Source organism: Charadrius vociferus, unplaced genomic scaffold (assembly GCF_000708025.1).
Source record: "Charadrius vociferus isolate BGI_N301 unplaced genomic scaffold, ASM70802v2 scaffold59, whole genome shotgun sequence".
Lineage (NCBI taxonomy): Eukaryota > Metazoa > Chordata > Aves > Charadriiformes > Charadriidae > Charadrius > Charadrius vociferus.
Window position 1 is genome coordinate 612,598 of NW_009661371.1, and position 17,739 is coordinate 630,336.

General features: G+C 38.3%; 1 protein-coding gene across 1 annotated transcript in view; it reads right to left on the minus strand.

Moving 5' to 3' along the window:
* Nucleotides 1-17,739, minus strand: part of TNKS (tankyrase, TRF1-interacting ankyrin-related ADP-ribose polymerase) — a 135,986-nt gene that overhangs the window by 23,005 nt on the left and 95,242 nt on the right. The window contains exons 7-12 of the mRNA XM_009893675.1: nucleotides 15,454-15,520; nucleotides 14,790-14,976; nucleotides 12,644-12,765; nucleotides 9,597-9,688; nucleotides 9,411-9,489; nucleotides 1,020-1,191 (exon numbers count right to left, since the gene is read on the minus strand). Of these exons, the coding sequence (XP_009891977.1) occupies nucleotides 1,020-1,191; nucleotides 9,411-9,489; nucleotides 9,597-9,688; nucleotides 12,644-12,765; nucleotides 14,790-14,976; nucleotides 15,454-15,520 (719 nt within the window). The remainder of the gene's footprint in view (nucleotides 1-1,019; nucleotides 1,192-9,410; nucleotides 9,490-9,596; nucleotides 9,689-12,643; nucleotides 12,766-14,789; nucleotides 14,977-15,453; nucleotides 15,521-17,739) is intronic.

A 17,739-nucleotide genomic window follows, 5' to 3' on the forward strand; every position in this document is an offset into this window, starting at 1 on the left:
CTTTCAGAATACTTGTAAGTTTACTCTTTTGTTTTTTTTAAAATCAAACTCCTATTCTCTTTAACAGCAGGGGATATGTTTCCTTTCTTCTGATTCATAGCTAACATTCTTCTCTCTTAATACACATACATATAGTCACATGCATATTTTAAACAGACAATGCTACCTGCGTAACCAGCTATGTCTCAGCAGTAGATACACTTCAAAACAGTCCTTCCTTGCACTGCTGTAAAATGCCTTTTTTATTTTTTTGCCTGTTTTAAGGCAACATTGAACATTGTTGAAAACACTGAAGGAAATGGAGTTTCTAGCTGCAACGGGTCTCCCTATTTGCAGAAATTCACATGTGACATGGGTAAGAAGATGCAAACCCTTAAGTACTTTTGTGAGGAATAGTGGCACCCTCTCCCAACATCTATTCACCATTTTAATGCAAAATATGAACAAATTGTTATCTAAAGAGTATCCAGAGCGCTTTCACAATAAAATCTTTCTCTGCCGGAAGAGCAAGAGATTTGAGGTAAAACTTCAAATGGTTTAGTATTAGTATTAGTTTAGTATTAGTATGTCAGCATTTTTCTGCGAGTAACACTCTACTTGTAACTCCTAAAGTATGAAGTACCTAACAGGGTGGCTGATGAGAGGAAAAAGGGTTCTCACATGTCCAGCAATATTCCAGTTGCCTTGGAACTTACTACCAAAAAAACCCCAGAACTCCCCACATTTGCCTTCCTAGAATCTCCCCATACAGCAGCATGCTCTAAATCCAGATGATCTTTATCTTCTTCACAATTTGCACAAAATCACTAAATTGAGCAGGGCTTCTTTTGTTTTGTTGTGGTTTTTTTTTTGTTTTCTGAAAAGTATCGCATAATACATACTATAGATATGTGCAAACAATGGTGGAGGGGCGGGATGAGAAAACTACTGCAAGTCTCTTGCATTGAAAAAGAAGTAAGATCCACAGCCGTAAAGGGAGAAGCTGACGTTCACATACACAAGCCTTCATTTTTACCCACCACTTAGAATCTGTTGCACTGCTTCATTTCCCATCTGTGCTGCTGTGAAGCCTTGTAAAGAGATGATGGAGGGATCAGAGCCGTAGTTCAGCAAGAGCCGGCAGGTTTGCAAGTGACCTGCTAACGCAGCCCTGTGCAACGCTGTTTGACCAAGTGTGTCCAGTGCATTCATCTGAAAAATCAGCAGTAATATAAAATATAGTTACAATTAAAAGCCTGCATTTGTTCCTGCCCTTAATAAGAAGGGCAATAACAAGTATTTTCCAGCATTTAACTATCAATACCTCTGCATTGCAACAAAACCAAGTGACAAAATAGGTAAACATGCCAATGTAAAGATAATTTACCACTGATGCTTTCCTGTCTTTTAACAACGCAGGTTATTTGTTTGCAGGGCTAACAGACAACACAGGATCCCCAAAATGATACTTAAAATAGTGATCAAGCTTTTGATAAATTTGATGATCAACCTTGTGCAAGAAAAGCAAAATTCTCACAGAAGAGGATAAAGAGGTAAATAATTAACCAAACAATTCAATGATCTTCCAGCTTTAAGGAAATTACCATCTGTCATCCTCAGAAGGGGAATTAACTCAACTTTACTCACTATCAAGAACTAGAGCAAAACAAAGATGTCAGATTAGAAATTCTGTGAAGGGGGGAGTGGGGAGAGGCTGGATACAAACAGTCCATTTCTTCCTCATTTTTTGTCCCTTTACAGAAATATTAAGTATAACTGGATATAATTCTACTCAACACAAGACTGTATAAACAGGCAAAATGGAGTATCACTTTCAAAGAGTATGATACAATGGAAACCTATCTGTCTGTCAAGATCTAACAGAGTATCTAAATAACTAGAAGCATCTCCACAGGTTCACTATCAGAGAAAAGATGAGAATAATAGAGAGCTTTAAAAAGCGGAAAAAACCCTTATGAAAATAACCTTTCAAGAAGATACTTTGTACCTAGCAGCGATTTCATGACAAATTTAAATGCAAATGTCCAACAGCTTTTTTTACCACTCTATGAAATACAGAACTACTCTATATTCTCTGCAAGCAACTCAGAACCTGTTATCTGTTTCCAAGCCTAAGGACTGCAGGCTGTGAACCGCATGCATAATAGACTGTTACTGTAAAAACCCACCTTCTTACCTTCTCAAAATCTTTGTGGTAGTAGTGAACAAAGGTTTTGCTTGTTATTTCTCACCTAAAATGCAGTGCAAATCCTAGTACCTTTCCACGAAAACTAGTGAAAAACGTTTTGGATAAGATGTGTATTCTGTAACTAAATGAAATTTAATTAAGGGAGTAACTACATAGAAAATATCTACTACCAGATAGGGGGGAAAAAAAAAAGTAAAATACCTGCAATCCAACAACATCAAGCCACAGGAAAGAACAAAGAACTACCACATAAATAAAGTGGAATGTGATTTGATATTGCCTGAAATTCTTCTATATCCTTGAACAATTCTACAGATTCATAAAGCAGGAATTTCCCAGATCACAAACCTCTCTTGCAGGAAGATGTACAGGAGAACAGGTCTGCTTTCTTCTAACCGTGCTCAGCTCATGCCACCCTAATGGGATTTCCCTAAAAGTTTTGTTTTAAATAAAAACTTTCTGCTATCATAAATATTAACTAGATGCTGAATGTCCCAAATCCATCATTTTGTTCAGATGGTGATCCTCATCTGTTTCAGGACACCGGATGCCTTTCACCACTGATAAGGGCACTGAGAAAAGCAGAAGTCTGGAGTTATACAGGTTTAGTGATGGTAAAGGCAGAATGAAATGAGACTTGTGGATTCTGGAAGTAGCTGATAACACTGTTTGCTCAAGAGAGAGAGTCATAACTAACATCTTCTGTAACACTGAATTCCTGTGTTAAACATGCCTGTACTGAACAAATCGTTGAAGAACAGCAGCAAGGCATTCACAGTACACAACTTGATACTGAGTGTGTACCTGGAAAAAATGTTAATATTCATTTGAAAAGAACCCTGGCAGAGTCATCAGATCCATCATCTCACATGTCTTATGCAGGTCTCCTTTCACCTCCAAATAATTATCTTTGCCAACAATCAACCTTGTGGCAGAAGAACGCCAGCCATTTGAAGCACTGCCTGCTTACTTCTGGGATAAAGAGGGCTGCAGCTGACAGAGGGATGCCGGCAAATGAAGCTGTTCTTTCCCTCAGGAGCAGAATTAGGCTTTGAAGGGCAATTTCATGGGGAGTATGTTCACTTTGAGGCAGATTTGCTCTCACCAATCACGCAGCACTTGTCTAAAACCAACCCAAGAATGTACTGCACTAAGGCTGAAAGCAACAGGATTTATTTCCAAATGAAAATCAATTTGAGCATTACAAATTGAAATACAAACTGAAATTAAAGTCTCGTAAAAATCAAACCTGGTAAGACATATGCCTGGGTTAACCACTGCTAGGTCTAAAAACACGCCCTTTCAAATTCAAAGCTAAAGTTTAAACACTATGTGACAAAATGTAAAATATCCAAGGTGTACTGCCTTATTTGTGTGCTAAGAAGGCAGATCGTTCCAGCTGCACTAATCAAAAAAATGAGAAATATTCAACTGGTTCCCTTTATAAGCAGTCTGAAATTAGAAGGTTGCAGCTCTGAATTACTTCACAGACAAGCTTTCCGCAAGGAGTTAAAAATGACAGATTTGACAGCTTTTATTCCACAGCAGACTGGCTTCTTCACCTCTGAGCATGAAAGAAGTCACTCCACTGCTCAAATTGCAACATAAAAGTGGAATGCAGTTATTGAAAGAAAAGTGGTTTTAAGCAAAGCTTTTCATGCAACGATACTGTTCTATACAGCATTTCCCAATGCAGAATTCCCTCTGTTCTTCCTATTTATCCCTTTAATTTCCTTTTCCCCACCCTAGAGAGATGCAGTAGAGAAACTGAAATGCTCATGTATCATCAGACACTGAAGAGATTTTTCCTCCCCGCACTGCTGCTACCTTGGAGCAGCGTACACAGCTACAGCAATATTCCCTTGGCTGCCAGGCACTTGTGGCAGCTCAACAGCTGGGACCCGTTCAGAAAACATTTCTGCAAGACTTCATAAGCATATCAGCTTTTTTTCGGTATCAAATGCCCTAAATATCCTCCTACTCTTTGACACTACAGCGGCAGAAAATGCAACAGCTTCCAAGCACTGCAATTTCCTCTGCGAGATCTTTCTAGAAGATGTACATTCTAAAAATCACACATGAAACTTGTGCTCTGCCAACAGTTCCAGTATCACGGTATCCTTCCCTGTAACGCAAGTGTTCTAACTGCTCTCCTGATGCATTTATTCTGAAGACAACTTGCAGTATGTCTTGTGTCTTTGTGCATCACTGATAATACACACGGTAAGAGTGAAGAGATGCTGGTGGCAATTTCAAGCTCTGTCAGAAATAAAAAAAAAGGAAAAAAAAAACAGAAGAAAGGTCTAGTTTCATTCTGAAAGCTCCTACATGATCCAGTCATATGTTCCGCAGTCGTCCCTTTACATAAAAGCTTAAGGTTAATGTCACTAAGTTTGGATGGCTAAGCAGTGAGAAAAGTTGAACCACACAATCACAACAGATCACACAGTTTATGTTGTTAACAATCATAGTCCAAAGCCTGCTACATTTCTGAAAGGAAATCCAATTTTTCAAGGCTTAGTCTTTCCTAAGAAAAATCTATACCTTTACCAGAAATGTTGGAAGCAAATGTATTACACAACAAGGTTATTCAAAACCATTTAAGTCTGTCCTGTGGGTGTAGATAAATGGCGACCATTTTCAAATCCATGATCATGAAAGGCTGGCAACATGCTACTCCAACGCACAGAAATAACTGTATTATACAAAGATCCATAAAGCAAGATCCTTCTAAGCAGAGCAGAATGAAGCCATTTCTGCTACCATCATGAACAGGGACACCATCTGTCTAACATGACCTTAGAAAGGCTCGTTTTCTCTTGCAGAAGAATAGTTTCAACAGTACCCTTTAGAAACATAACACAGTTAAAGAAGTAGCATTTGTGACATCTCTACACTTGCCCAAGATACCAGTGAACTTGCATGCTTGCAGGTCGGTCTTTCCAACAATCATTCCAGTTCAGAAAAGACTTTAATCCTTTTCTTCTGCACTGCTAGAAAGCCAAATGTCTTTCTGAACATATTAAATTTCCCATGTATCTGTAAATTCAGACAAGGAGCTAGTTATAAGAGGTATCCAACTACCTGGCAATACAACAAAACAGGATGAAAGCTACTTTGTCATTAGTTCACCACCTTCAAATGATTTTTTTTTTTTAAATAAAGGATTTCAACCATTTTCAAAGATACAATCGTGGCACTTGATTTGCTCATGGGTCTAATAAAAAACAGCTTATGTTTGAGGATTCTTTAAAGATGCTCTGATTTTATTTTTCATCAAGGCACTTTGAGGATATTCAACATCAAATAAGCAGTGGTGTGAAATGCTGTTTCACACTGCAGTTCAGGCAAACAAGTAAAAACTGGGTATGGCATTTAAAACCACAGATATTTATGACCAACATTCTTGAAGAAAATTCTAAGAAACCCCCAGGTTTCTCACCTGTGCTTTAGAAGCACGGTTGACAGTCAACTTCTGCAAACTCCAGTAACAAGCTAATGAAAATATCCTTCACTGACCACAGCATGGGTATTGCTTAGACATCACATGCTGATGTGCAAGTGATGTGCACCAAGGACTTCTTCACAGTTCAAATTACTTATCTAGTCTGTGTTGTCCAGTAAGGGCCAGCAAGCCACACCAAAGTAAGTAGTTTGTGGGTATAGGTTCACTCTTGCCAATACCAATGTTCTTAGAAATATTTCTGTAAAATACATCTAGATCAAGCACACATTATTCAAGCAGTCCTTCACTTTTTATGATTGTCTAACGTACTTCAAACAGCAGATTTACACAGTGATAAAATTAAGGATAATTAAATCCAGCTCCAAGACCACAAACTCTCTCTTGTTCATCCCAAGCAAATTCCCTAAAGCAGTCTTTACCATGCTTCAGTCCATTTCACAAAACAAGAAAAGCCTACTCAAACACTCATACTTCACATTATCTCACTTTTGCTGTCTGACTCAGATCACAGCTGCTCCTCATGAAAACAGCAGTTTCCTCTCTATTGCTAAGACAATCACAATTTATTTTCAATCTACAAAACTTTACATGACTTTGTCTCCTAAATCCATTACTGGATGGCTTTCTGTGGGTCAGCTGTCTGCCTTCTGGCACTGTATTTCAGAAGAAGAAAGTTCCACTTTCTTTGAAGCCCCAGTTACTCATCTTTTTCAAATTGTTACTCTCTCTGTAATCAGCAGTGGTTTCCAGAAGGTAGATTAAAGCTGAATTATACAGTACCTTTCCTTTGATAGAAGAAACGGTTGCAAAGTAAAGAAAATATGGTAGGTCTCATCCATCCACACTTCAGTCAGCATTTGATAAGGAAGCACATGGGAAAATCTTATTTTATATGGAAAAATAGAGATTGGTTGAAGAACTGAATGTATTGAAAGGGGGAGGGCTGCCCAGTGACTGGTTCTGGGGTAATTTTGTTTTAATGTTTTCATTAATGATCTTGGCACAGGAGAATTGTGCTGAAGGGCACAAATACGAAAAATTAGCAAGAAAAAAGTAATTGAGATTCTCTGTGTACTACAAGACTACAGGAAGGGTGTGAGTACTACTGTGTCATGTCTATTTAAAAGGCAAATATGATCCCAGTATGCATTAGTCCAGCATTTACATTAGAGATATGGAAGTGCCATCACGTAAGGCAGTGGGAGAATGAATTCCATTCTCATTGCCTGAGCCCCAAGATTTCTTCTGGTGCTAGTAAAGAGAAGGGTTATAAGGATCATTAGGAAATGGCAGTGTTCCCTTATGAGGGAAGTCTAAGTGTTTGAGGCTTCTAGCCTACCAAAACAAAAGCTAAGAAGAATCCGTTCACTGCAAATACCTCAGCAAAGGAAGCATCAAAATGGAAAAGAGGTATTTAAACTGCAGGAGAGTGCTGTTTGAAGAACAAATGTGTATTTCACTGTGAGGCTGCTGTTGCAGACAGACTAGATTCACTAGCTGGTGAAAACCCTCTCTTGTAAAAAAATACAACTAGACGGGATCAAAGAGCTCAAGACATCTGACTACATCTTATGAAGTAACTAAAATTCAAGGCACAAAAAGAGTACACATGAAGAAAAAGCTTCCAGAAACACAACAAATGGGATTAAAGCTGCCATGTCCCAACAATCAGAAACAAAGAAATATCAATGTTAAGAGTGTCTGATCAACTGACTGCCTACATTCAAAGCATGAGCAAGAGGTCAAATGATAATATACAAGCAAGACAAACATTTTAGAGTCATAAAACATGCCTAGTTAACTAATTAATACTCTAGAGCATATCCTGTATGGGAACTTCAAAGTGCTTCAAAAGCCTTAATGACCGATCACTCATGAAAAACTATGATTCTACCACTTTACAGCTAAGGAACTCTGAATGCCAATAAAGAGGGACCCGATCCATTGCAGTATGAAAATATATGCTTAATTTTAACTATGAGTGGTCTCCTGCCATGCACTTAAGTGCTTTGCTAGATCATAAATGTGAATGGCTATCGTCAGAATAACATAGCAAGCATACACAAGGATATGAATGAAAAATGCGTTTCAATGACCAACAATGTACCTCTGCTTGCATACTGTCAACAGAAAAAAACAACGGAACACACCACTGAGCATGGTTCTGTAGATAACTGTGGGCCACTCACCACCATCACTCAGCCCACAAGCGACTCATGGATCATGATTTAAGAACCCCTGCTTCAGGACATAAAATAATTACAAATTATCGTCACAATGTGCTACTGACACAAACAATAAAATTGAACCATGCCAGTAAGGATGATGTCTTTTGAGCTTGCTTCTAACCTGGCTACACAGAGCTAGATTTTCAAGGAAGCACTAATTTAAATACCTACAGTATAGTAGCAGGCTTTCCAGAAACCCTCAGTGCACAAACTCCTTGTATTGCAAAGCAAATAATACTTGTGTATCAATACACTTGAAACTCCAGCATGTCCAGTTCAGTGCCTACCCAAGTACTGTAAGCACTGAATTCATGTGCAAAATCAGATCCATAAAGCCATGGGGTATCTACTCCTGAGGCAAAAATGATTTTTTTTTCACTTTCAGCGCAAAGGTATGCTACTAAGAGTAAATCTGGAAAAAGGACAATAAATGGTTTTAATGACTATAACTGAGACCTCTGGCCCTACTTTCCCCCCTGGTGGTATGTCACCACTGCATCGAGATTCTCAAATGAGATAAACTCTGTTGTGGTACTGCTGTTAAGCTAGTTTAGTACTTTACTATTTTAGTTCATTAAAGTACTATGGAAGTGAATCAGATACTGAAATCTGGCAATGAGCTCTCATACAGGCTTATAAACTACAATTCATTGTTTCAAAATAAAAAGACTTAGTATTAACTATGCAAACAATTACGTTGCTCACACCTCCTAGCACATCAAGAGTAACACACTAGATTATTATTACAGGTATATTTCTTCATTTCTAGCTACCTGAACGATGATAAAGAGTCAAAGAGTAATGTGAGCCCCCTTAAAAGCAAAAAGATCATTTATATTTTAAACAATGCAAAGAAAGTACCCATCAAGAAGAGTTTCTGAGACAATTAAGTAGCTAAGTATATCATTACCATGAGTTCGCTGTTAAAACTCAGAGAAAGACAATTCTGAAATACTTTTGAAAGATGCTTAAAACACATCCCTAATAAAGAAAGTTATACTTCCCTCTGCCTTTAATTAATAACTTGCTGAACGGTGTGTTTCTAAGCAAGCTTCACCATAGGCTCACAAATTACTTTGGTCAGCACCTGTCGATGGCTGAAGGGCACGGCAAAACAACCCGACCAAGAGACTAGGAAGCAAGCAAGGGCTAAGGGATGCCCAGCATTAGACTGCTAAACTCAGTGTCAGCTAACTCACACATTGGATATTGTCAAGCCAACAAGGTAAAGCAATAAGAGGCACCTAGACGATCACAGTTATTAGAAATCAGCAGCAAGATTTATGAAGAATGGGTAAGCTAGACTCCTATAGCCTGTATTCAGTTACTTGGAGAGAAAAACTAATTTTCAAATGGGATTCCTGAACATCCTGTACTGATTTAAGATAAACACATTTTTCAAGGTTAACACGAGAAGCACAAATCATACAGAAGAAAAAGCAACAACTATCATAAAAAACTACACTGTATTTAAACAATATAACCCTTCTTCTTTTCCCTTAAATAAAATATATTTAAGTATATTTACCTTTGCTCCGTGTTTATGCAGAACTTCCATGACATCATTATGAGCTTTTTCAGCTGCAACATGTAAAGGTGTCATGAAACTAGGGAGAGAGGAAAAAAAAAACAACCCACAAAGAAGAAAGATATTAGTTTTACATTCCCAGTATGACAGAGTCCTTTGGAAAATTCAAAAATTTCAGAAACTTACTCTTTGTTTTTCTCATTAACATTTGCTCCTTTCCTGAGCAATAGTTCTGTAACTTGCTTCCGCTTGGGATGCACAGCGGCCACAGCACAGTGCTGCAAAAAAGTAAATATAAATTATATTTCAAGTACACAGATGACAAAGCTTTAAGATCCATGACTTCATCTCCTATTCTGCTAAACATCAGACTAAACAATTTGCAAACAGAATCCATCATATTTTTGCCAAAACATATAACATACTGAACAAAATACAAGCTAGTGATCAACGCTAAATTATTCTACTCAGAAAAACAAGTTTCATTTTAAAGCTTTTCCTTAGTGACAAATAAAGCAGTACGTTCCCAACTACATTAACAAGGTATCAGGACAAAAACCAGCACGTAATGCAGAGAAGACGTAAAGACAAAGGGCTTGAAACAGCCTAACTTTCTACAGAGGGACTCCAATGGGGTCTGTTAAGATTCTGCTGCTGTTTTCAGATTAACAGGTCAGATCTTTTGAATGTTGCTTGCTTTCTTCTTCTATTTCAGTGCGTACTGAACTTGTTACTCCAATGGCAATTCTGTCATGCATCCAGTTACAAATTATGTAATAAATAGGCAATAAAGTTCTCTTAAGAGTGTCTTCTTTTCCATGCTATGAGAAAGATACATATTTCACACAGTGCTTTTCAGTGCTCAAGCCTGCCCTTGTGGAAACACCGCACAGCCCTTTGCTAGGCGTAACTATTCTCCTGAATGCAACTGGGGGCTGCTTGTTGGTTTGTCTGTGCATTCAGCACCCAGGAGGGATCGCTTTGTTCCTCCCTTTTTGCTTGTAATCTCTGCAGAGACGAGACTCAATCTGTCCTGACATTTTCAACAGTGGCCCTCTCAATGCACTCCTGAGGCTTGAAATGACAAGTACGCTTCCAGATAAGCCAAACACCATGCTTTAAAAGCAGTCCAGAAATGCTTGTCTCAAGTTTGGATGTCTCAAGATGGCAAACCACGAGAAATAGGAGATACTTTTAAATATTTTTGTTTCTATAGTTTACCCATGTTTTAAATCAGTAACCCGTAAAAAGCAGATTGTCTGCTCGAACAGAGTTCTCAAACTTTCCAATAGCAAAACAATAGCCTTTACAATGAGACAGACCCCAAACAGAAGACTAATAAGTAGCAATAGTACGGATAACCATCTTTTGTTCAGTTTCAGCTTTCACTATGAAGTAACTGCCACTCAAGCTTCCACACTGCTGTTGTCAGCAGAGCCTGTCCAAGTTTTGCAAAGGCAAGCTTTGTAAATAAACATTAAGATCAACTTTTGATCTGAAAAGTGGCAGTATTTTGGAGGCTTTGCAGACAACATCACATTGGCAGGAAATAAAGACAGGTTAAAACAGCACTAAAAGCAACACAGAATCACAGAATGGTCAGGGTTGGAAGGGACCTCGGGAGATCATCTAGTCCAACCGCCCCTGCTAGAGGAGAGTCACCTACAGCAGGTTGCACAGGACGGCGTCCAGGCGGGTTTTGAATGTCTCCAGAGTGGGAGACTCCACAACCTCTCTGGGCAGCCTGTGCCAGTGCTCCACTACCCTCAAAGTAAAGAAGTTCCTCCTCATGTTAACATGGAACTTTCTATGTTCAAGTTTGTGCCCGTTACCTCTTGTCCTGTCACTGGGCACCACTGAAAAAATACTGTTCCCATCCACCTGGCACCCTCCCTTTAAGTATTTGTAAGTATTAATAAGAACCCCCAACATAAATGCTGAAATATTGCCAAACCTCAGAGCAACACTGAAACACAAACCAGGTGCTTGCTTTGGCCTTTGTGGGGTAACAGGGCACAGACCCCAGTGCCCATAGTAAAAGATACCATGCTTGGGACAGGAATAGCTCAGTTAGGTTGTACATAACCTTATCTGAGCCTGGAAGTTACCTCCTGCCACTTGGATGGGAGACCACTTGGAAATGTCAAGAACAGGAAGCAGAAACTGAGAAATCAAACACTTACTGAACAGTGAACCAAAAAGATCAATAGAGCTAAAATATCCCATTTTGCCTAGCTGTCTCTGCAGAATGAGCAGGTGGAGAACAGCAAAGAACACCACAGGACTACAAAGTGATCACTACACAGAGATGCCATATACCAGCCACTGAAATACTCAGGCAAGAAAGGATAACATCATCCCAAATTCCCTACTGCCTTTATGTTCAGCCTCTAAATGTCTCTTCTCTGTCTTGCCTCTAAGTTCAGGCTGGGATGCTGAGTCCTCCAACGAGGGAACAGAGCATATGGGTACTTGGTAGTCAACACACAATGTTCTGATCACCATCACAGTGTTTATAACACTAAATATGCAGTTATATGCCTGCAGCTGAGACCTACCACTGTGAAGAAAGTGTTCTGCTAGAATAAAGTATCATAACTATAATGGTTTTAATAACATCATCAGTCCCTCTCAATTTCACGATCTTCACTGTATCTGGGATACTGGCTATGTTTTTTGCCTCCACTGCTTCTTCAAACAATGAAACGAGCAGGATACTGCCAGGAAAGTCTCAGAGACCCCTGCTTCCATAGCTAATGTGGTATTATCAGTACTATTCCAATCCTATAAGAGCCTGTGATATACACCTAGTGTCTATTTTCACCAGAATTTTATGTACCCTACGAAGAAAACTTGTAATCCAAGTTTGCCTACATAATACATGAAGGAAGCACTGGGCCACTGGAATAGAATTTAACCCCAGAAAAAATACAGCAACTGATGAACAAAAAAAAGAGAGTGATGGGGAAAAAAAGCAGAAGAGAAGTGGAAAAACGAACAGGTGAGGAGTGGCTGAAGGGCTTCTGTAATCTACCAGAAAGAAGAAAAACGTGATAAAAAATGATATGATGTTATTTCTATGATGGTGACTTAATTTTTATATATAAAGTGTTTGATGGCAAATCCTCAATCTTAGATGATGAATACATTTTCATAGTGTAGAAATAAAACTCCTCATCTAGCACTACCACGGCTTTTATCATAAAATGAACGGACTGACTGTATAATCTCACCAGTGCAGTCTCATGCGACTGTGGCTGCTTAAAATTGATGATCTCCAAAGCAAGTGTCTTTTTCACTTTGGCTAGGTCTGCCTCTCTGGCTGCTTGGAGTAAAGAGTGTCCTTTGAATTCATCTGTTAGAGGAAAAAGATGCATTTAATATTCAGCAACATGTCACATTTATGAATGTTATTGGAGAAAGGCAGCTACATTCAAATGAAGAAGAAATAGGAGTACTTCTGTACATCTTCAGACGGTGGCTGACCTGGGACACAGAACACGAAGCACGGCCTACTGAAACCAAAGGGACATTCTAAAGGAGAGGGGAAGTGATTCCTTGAGTAAAATCCTTATAGCTTTTATCTCTTTTATCCTCCACCCACTTGATATTAAATGCATATGCAACCTCTAAATTACTTATGCGTTCAAGTGAGCACAATGCTATTACATGCTCTTCAGAAAAAAGCATTACAGTTGCTTTTCTAAAAACTTCATTGTATTTACAACTACAAACAATTCAAGGTAAAGCCTGAACATATAATTTAAATATAAAATATTAAACTATCAGTCTTAAAGCTAACCGGCTAAGCACTTGAAGCCAGTCTGCTACAAAAATGAAATGGGTTTTGATAGCAGCTATATCTTTGCAAGTAGGCAGAGGTAATTTTATTATTTTTAGTGTCACATCTTGTTAAGATCAGCAACTAGTTCATTTTAGTTTTAAATCATTTTGAATTTGAAGAGGACTAAAATTGTTTCTCTTAAAATCTACAAATGAAAGGTAGGTTAGCAAGAATGACATCTGAACCTGGGCACTAGAAAAAAAAATAATATCAACAATCTTAGCAAAAATACCAGCATTTTTCTTTCATAAGCAAGCTTGAAATGCTAAGCTTGTTAATAGGGCCTTTCTTCTCCCACCCCTGTTTCAACATGTAGTGCATTTGTGGATTTAGAAATCAAAATAAATGTATTAACTTCTAAGTTTTCATTTCAAATAGGATTAAAATTTCTTTGTAAACAAAGCATTACACAAAGCGCAAGTACAAATAAATCTCGAAATAACAAATAAATGTAATATTATTCCCAAAGTATAAAATCAAAGAACTCAAGAATAGACAAAACATGTTATTTTGGGTATGCAAATACAAGATGTCCCATCAAGATACTGTCAAATTTGGCATGATGCTCACATTTGTGTACACGTTTCAGTGGATATTAATGGACATGAAATTTTCCCCATTCCTCTGCAGGAACTAAAAATAAAGAAATAAACCAAAATTTAAAATAGATTTCTCTTTGCTTGCTTGCTAATTTAAACAAATGGCAAATTAACGTGCCCCAAAGTCAGAGGCATCTCCTAAGTTAGCCCAGAATAGAGTGGACAAGTAGCTAAAAGTTGTTAACGCCCTCCTCTTTTCTCCTAGAGCAGTTTTCTGCTGCACATGCTCTCACCACCTTTGCATGCAAAGAATAGTGACAGGTGACAAACTGACTAGCTGTGAGTAGTGCAGGATCACATTCTTAGTGTGTCAGGGGGCTTCTGCTATATTGGAAAGGTGACAGACAAAACCAAAAGCTTATTTATAATCGAGTTTAGAATCTACTTCTCAAGAAGTTTTCCGTAACTTCATAATGTTTTGTTTCCATACTTGTCTCAATTAATTATCCTTTACAGTTTATAACAATGAGAAAACAAATCCCCAAAAGAGGGCAAATAAAGGCAGACAAATTCAAATTAGAGCTGAAACATTGTTTTGTAAACAGCATAAGGACTGCAAAGACTACAACAGAAGATTCTGGAATTTCCACCTCTTCAGATTTGCACATCAAAGCTACCTACCTCCTGGATGTTACCCTTTTAAGTGTGATACAGAGCCTCGATACAGAGGCTCCTGTGTGACTTAACTCGACTATAAGCATAAAAAACTCCCATGGTCACTGACTCAGCAGTGCCTTAAACATTTTAAATCTAAGAAAACGAGACAATATCACGAAGAGCATATTAGAGGTATCTGCGTATTTCAAAGCGAGAGGCACAGCTGCAGTGACTCTGCTGCTTTGCACCTACGTGTGAAGTATGAGGAACGTGGCTTGAAAGCAGAGCACCCCTTTACGCCTTTATACCGACAACTGCTTCCAGTCTGTAAACACTTACAGGTCAGTCTCTCCCTTAGCTCAGGCGTTGGAGCCATGTCGACCGCACTCTTGCCGTGGCAGTTGACTAACGTGGGATCCGCACCGTGACTCAGCAGGAGGGAGCAGACTTCTACACGGTTCTTGGAAGCAGCCTCGTGCAAGGGGGTGAATTGCCAGAGGTCCATAGCATTCACACAGGCACCATGCTAGTGCAGCAAAGATAGCCTTATATTAGTAAGAAATCTTCTTCAACAACTAAAAGCTCACGGATTTTCATTTCACTATAAAAACGGGTTCCGTTCTTTCATATATGAACACATACATGCAAAAAAATAATTCTAAAAATATCTGTATATACAAAAATACTGTTGCATCCTCAAAAAAAAAAATTGGAATTTCTGTATGAGCTAGTTTTTCAGTAGAACAGATTTCTCCACAGAAAAATTCAAATGGATGAAACTCTACTATCTGTCCAAAGAAATTAGGTGGGGGGAAAAAACACGTATACTGTACCACAGAAAGACCTAAAGTTGCAGGCTTCTGAAATGACATACAGGACATTTGAAACCTGTTACTACAGAAAAAAAAAAAAGAAATCTTCCTTTTCAACTCTGGTATAACCAGTTCATATCTCGCCTAACACATCCAACTCTACAGTAATTACTTTCCATCCTTCTGCTTACCTTAAGCAGCAGCTCCGTAACCTCATAGTGTCCATATGAACATGCATTATGAAGAGGCACAAGACCACTGTATGGAAAAAGGCAAATGACAAATTTATTTAAGCAGCATTTTTGAAGAAGACAGAACAATTTTCTCTCTACTGAGATAGAACAGAAATGAAATTAAAACTAAAATATTTAAATATTCAAATATTTAAAAATTAAGATTCACAAATGAATGGAAAAAATCTAACCTTCCCAAACAACATGTTACTTAAGACTGGCATTAAAATGTTTTGGCTGGTTTTTGTCCTAACAAGCCACAGATGTTTAATCTACCACTAAGATTAGCATTAATTGGCTTTGAAATGATCTTTCTTGAAGCTATTAAGGGAGGAAAAATCCCGTTCCACATTCAGTTTGCTCAAGAGAAGTCAGTGTTATGTTTCTGCCTAAATATGAACTCCTATTTATTTAAAAATGCTACGTGAAAGGCAAAAGTCCCCCAAATAACACTAACGTAAATCCTGGGTGTATTATGAAGATATACAAATATCCACAGAAAGCTGATCCAGACTGTGGAATAACCTGATTTTACTCCATTTTTTACAGTACAACCTATTTAACTGTGCAAGATACTTCTAAGAGAGTCCCTGTAATTTTTATACAGCTGTATTACTGGAGGTCATACTTAAAAATGACACTAGCAAAGCAAATAACAGGGATCTAGTCATAAGCACAAAATGTAATAAAAAAGTCATGCATTGAAAGGGAGTTGCAAAGAGGACAATTATTATGGAGGGCAATCCAAGCAAGATAGGCTAGTTATGGCTCAACAAATCAGGATGCGTAATACACTGAAAACAATAATTAACCCTTCACCCTTTATGAAAAAACAGGGGATGTTTCCCAGAACTGCAAAATCAACGCAAAGAGCATTGGGACAGCAAGTACTAGGTAACTGGGTAAACTTAATTTTAAGGTAGATGCTCTCAGAAGCAGCATTGCACTTGTCACAGGAGAGGGAAATCTGTTTTGGCGAAATTTTTCAAACTGTTATTTTCTGTCTTTACTTTTCCTTGTTATAACTTATGGGGGTGTGTGAGAGACAGAAGGAGACCATCCAGTCCACAGAGCACTCGGAAAACCTGCCCTTTTCCAAAATGATGGTCATCTAAGAGGACCGAGGCCTTCAAGGTCTCATGAGCAAAACCAGCCACTGCAGCAATCCACCTGGCCACTTCTGCAGCATACTCTCCTGTTTTCCAGCACATTGTGACTTTGTGCATGATAGCCAGAAAGGCAAAGAAAGGACCAGGGGAAAAAGAGCTGCTTCCTTGGCTGTGGTCCTCTCCAGGAGTAACAAGAAGTGATGACCATTTTGAAGATGTGTCACAGTTCCTCAGGACTCTGTCCAAAGTGACCTCATTGAAGAGAATCTAATAGGTCTATAAAATCGATGTAACCTAATTTAGCTCTATAAATGATGACATTTATTTATAGCCTATTTACTTACAAATTATGTATAAAAAAGAAACAGCAAAAAAAACCCCAAAGACCACACTGATTGTTAATGGGTGATGCCGCTAAAAAAACAGAGGAAGCTTACTGGGCTGTCAGACATTTCTAAATATGTTTGAATTATTTCTAAGTTTATACAAACTAAGTGTATCATTTTTCTTTTCTTTCTTATTTTTTCCGGCCCCTTTCTGGCCTGCCTCCCCCCCAAGTTCAATGTAATTACTTTTCGCATTTTTCATACTTTCCAACCGCATCATTCAAACCTCATTAAAGCATCTACACTGCAGTGCTCAAATTTCAGAAAGGTGTGAAATGCCTAAAACTTGCTTAACAATGCTGAATCTATCTAAATAGGTATTACATGCAAATTTACTCTGCGTTTTTTTGTTACTTACATAATTGGTCATCATGCATTTCACAACTATTCACATCAAAAAAGTCATTAAGGGTGAATGTACAGACAAAAGCGCTACAATTAGTCAATCTTCAAGTGTTTAATTACGCTAGGGACTGGTTTTGGAAAGAAAAGAAAAAAAAAGAAAAAAGCTAAGATCTTAATTTAAAAATCCCTTTTCTAGGCTGGACTCAGCAGAAAATGAAGATACAGGAAGTGCCTCAAGTTTGCTGATGGAGACAGAACACACTCATTAATATCTTACCCTCTACGGACCCTGAATACAAAAATGCACACCTTTAACCAGGGGCCCAATTTCTACAATGTTAGGACTAAGCCTTCCTATCAGAGTACCAGGAGAATCATCACCTTAGAGTTCAGAAACGTATGGC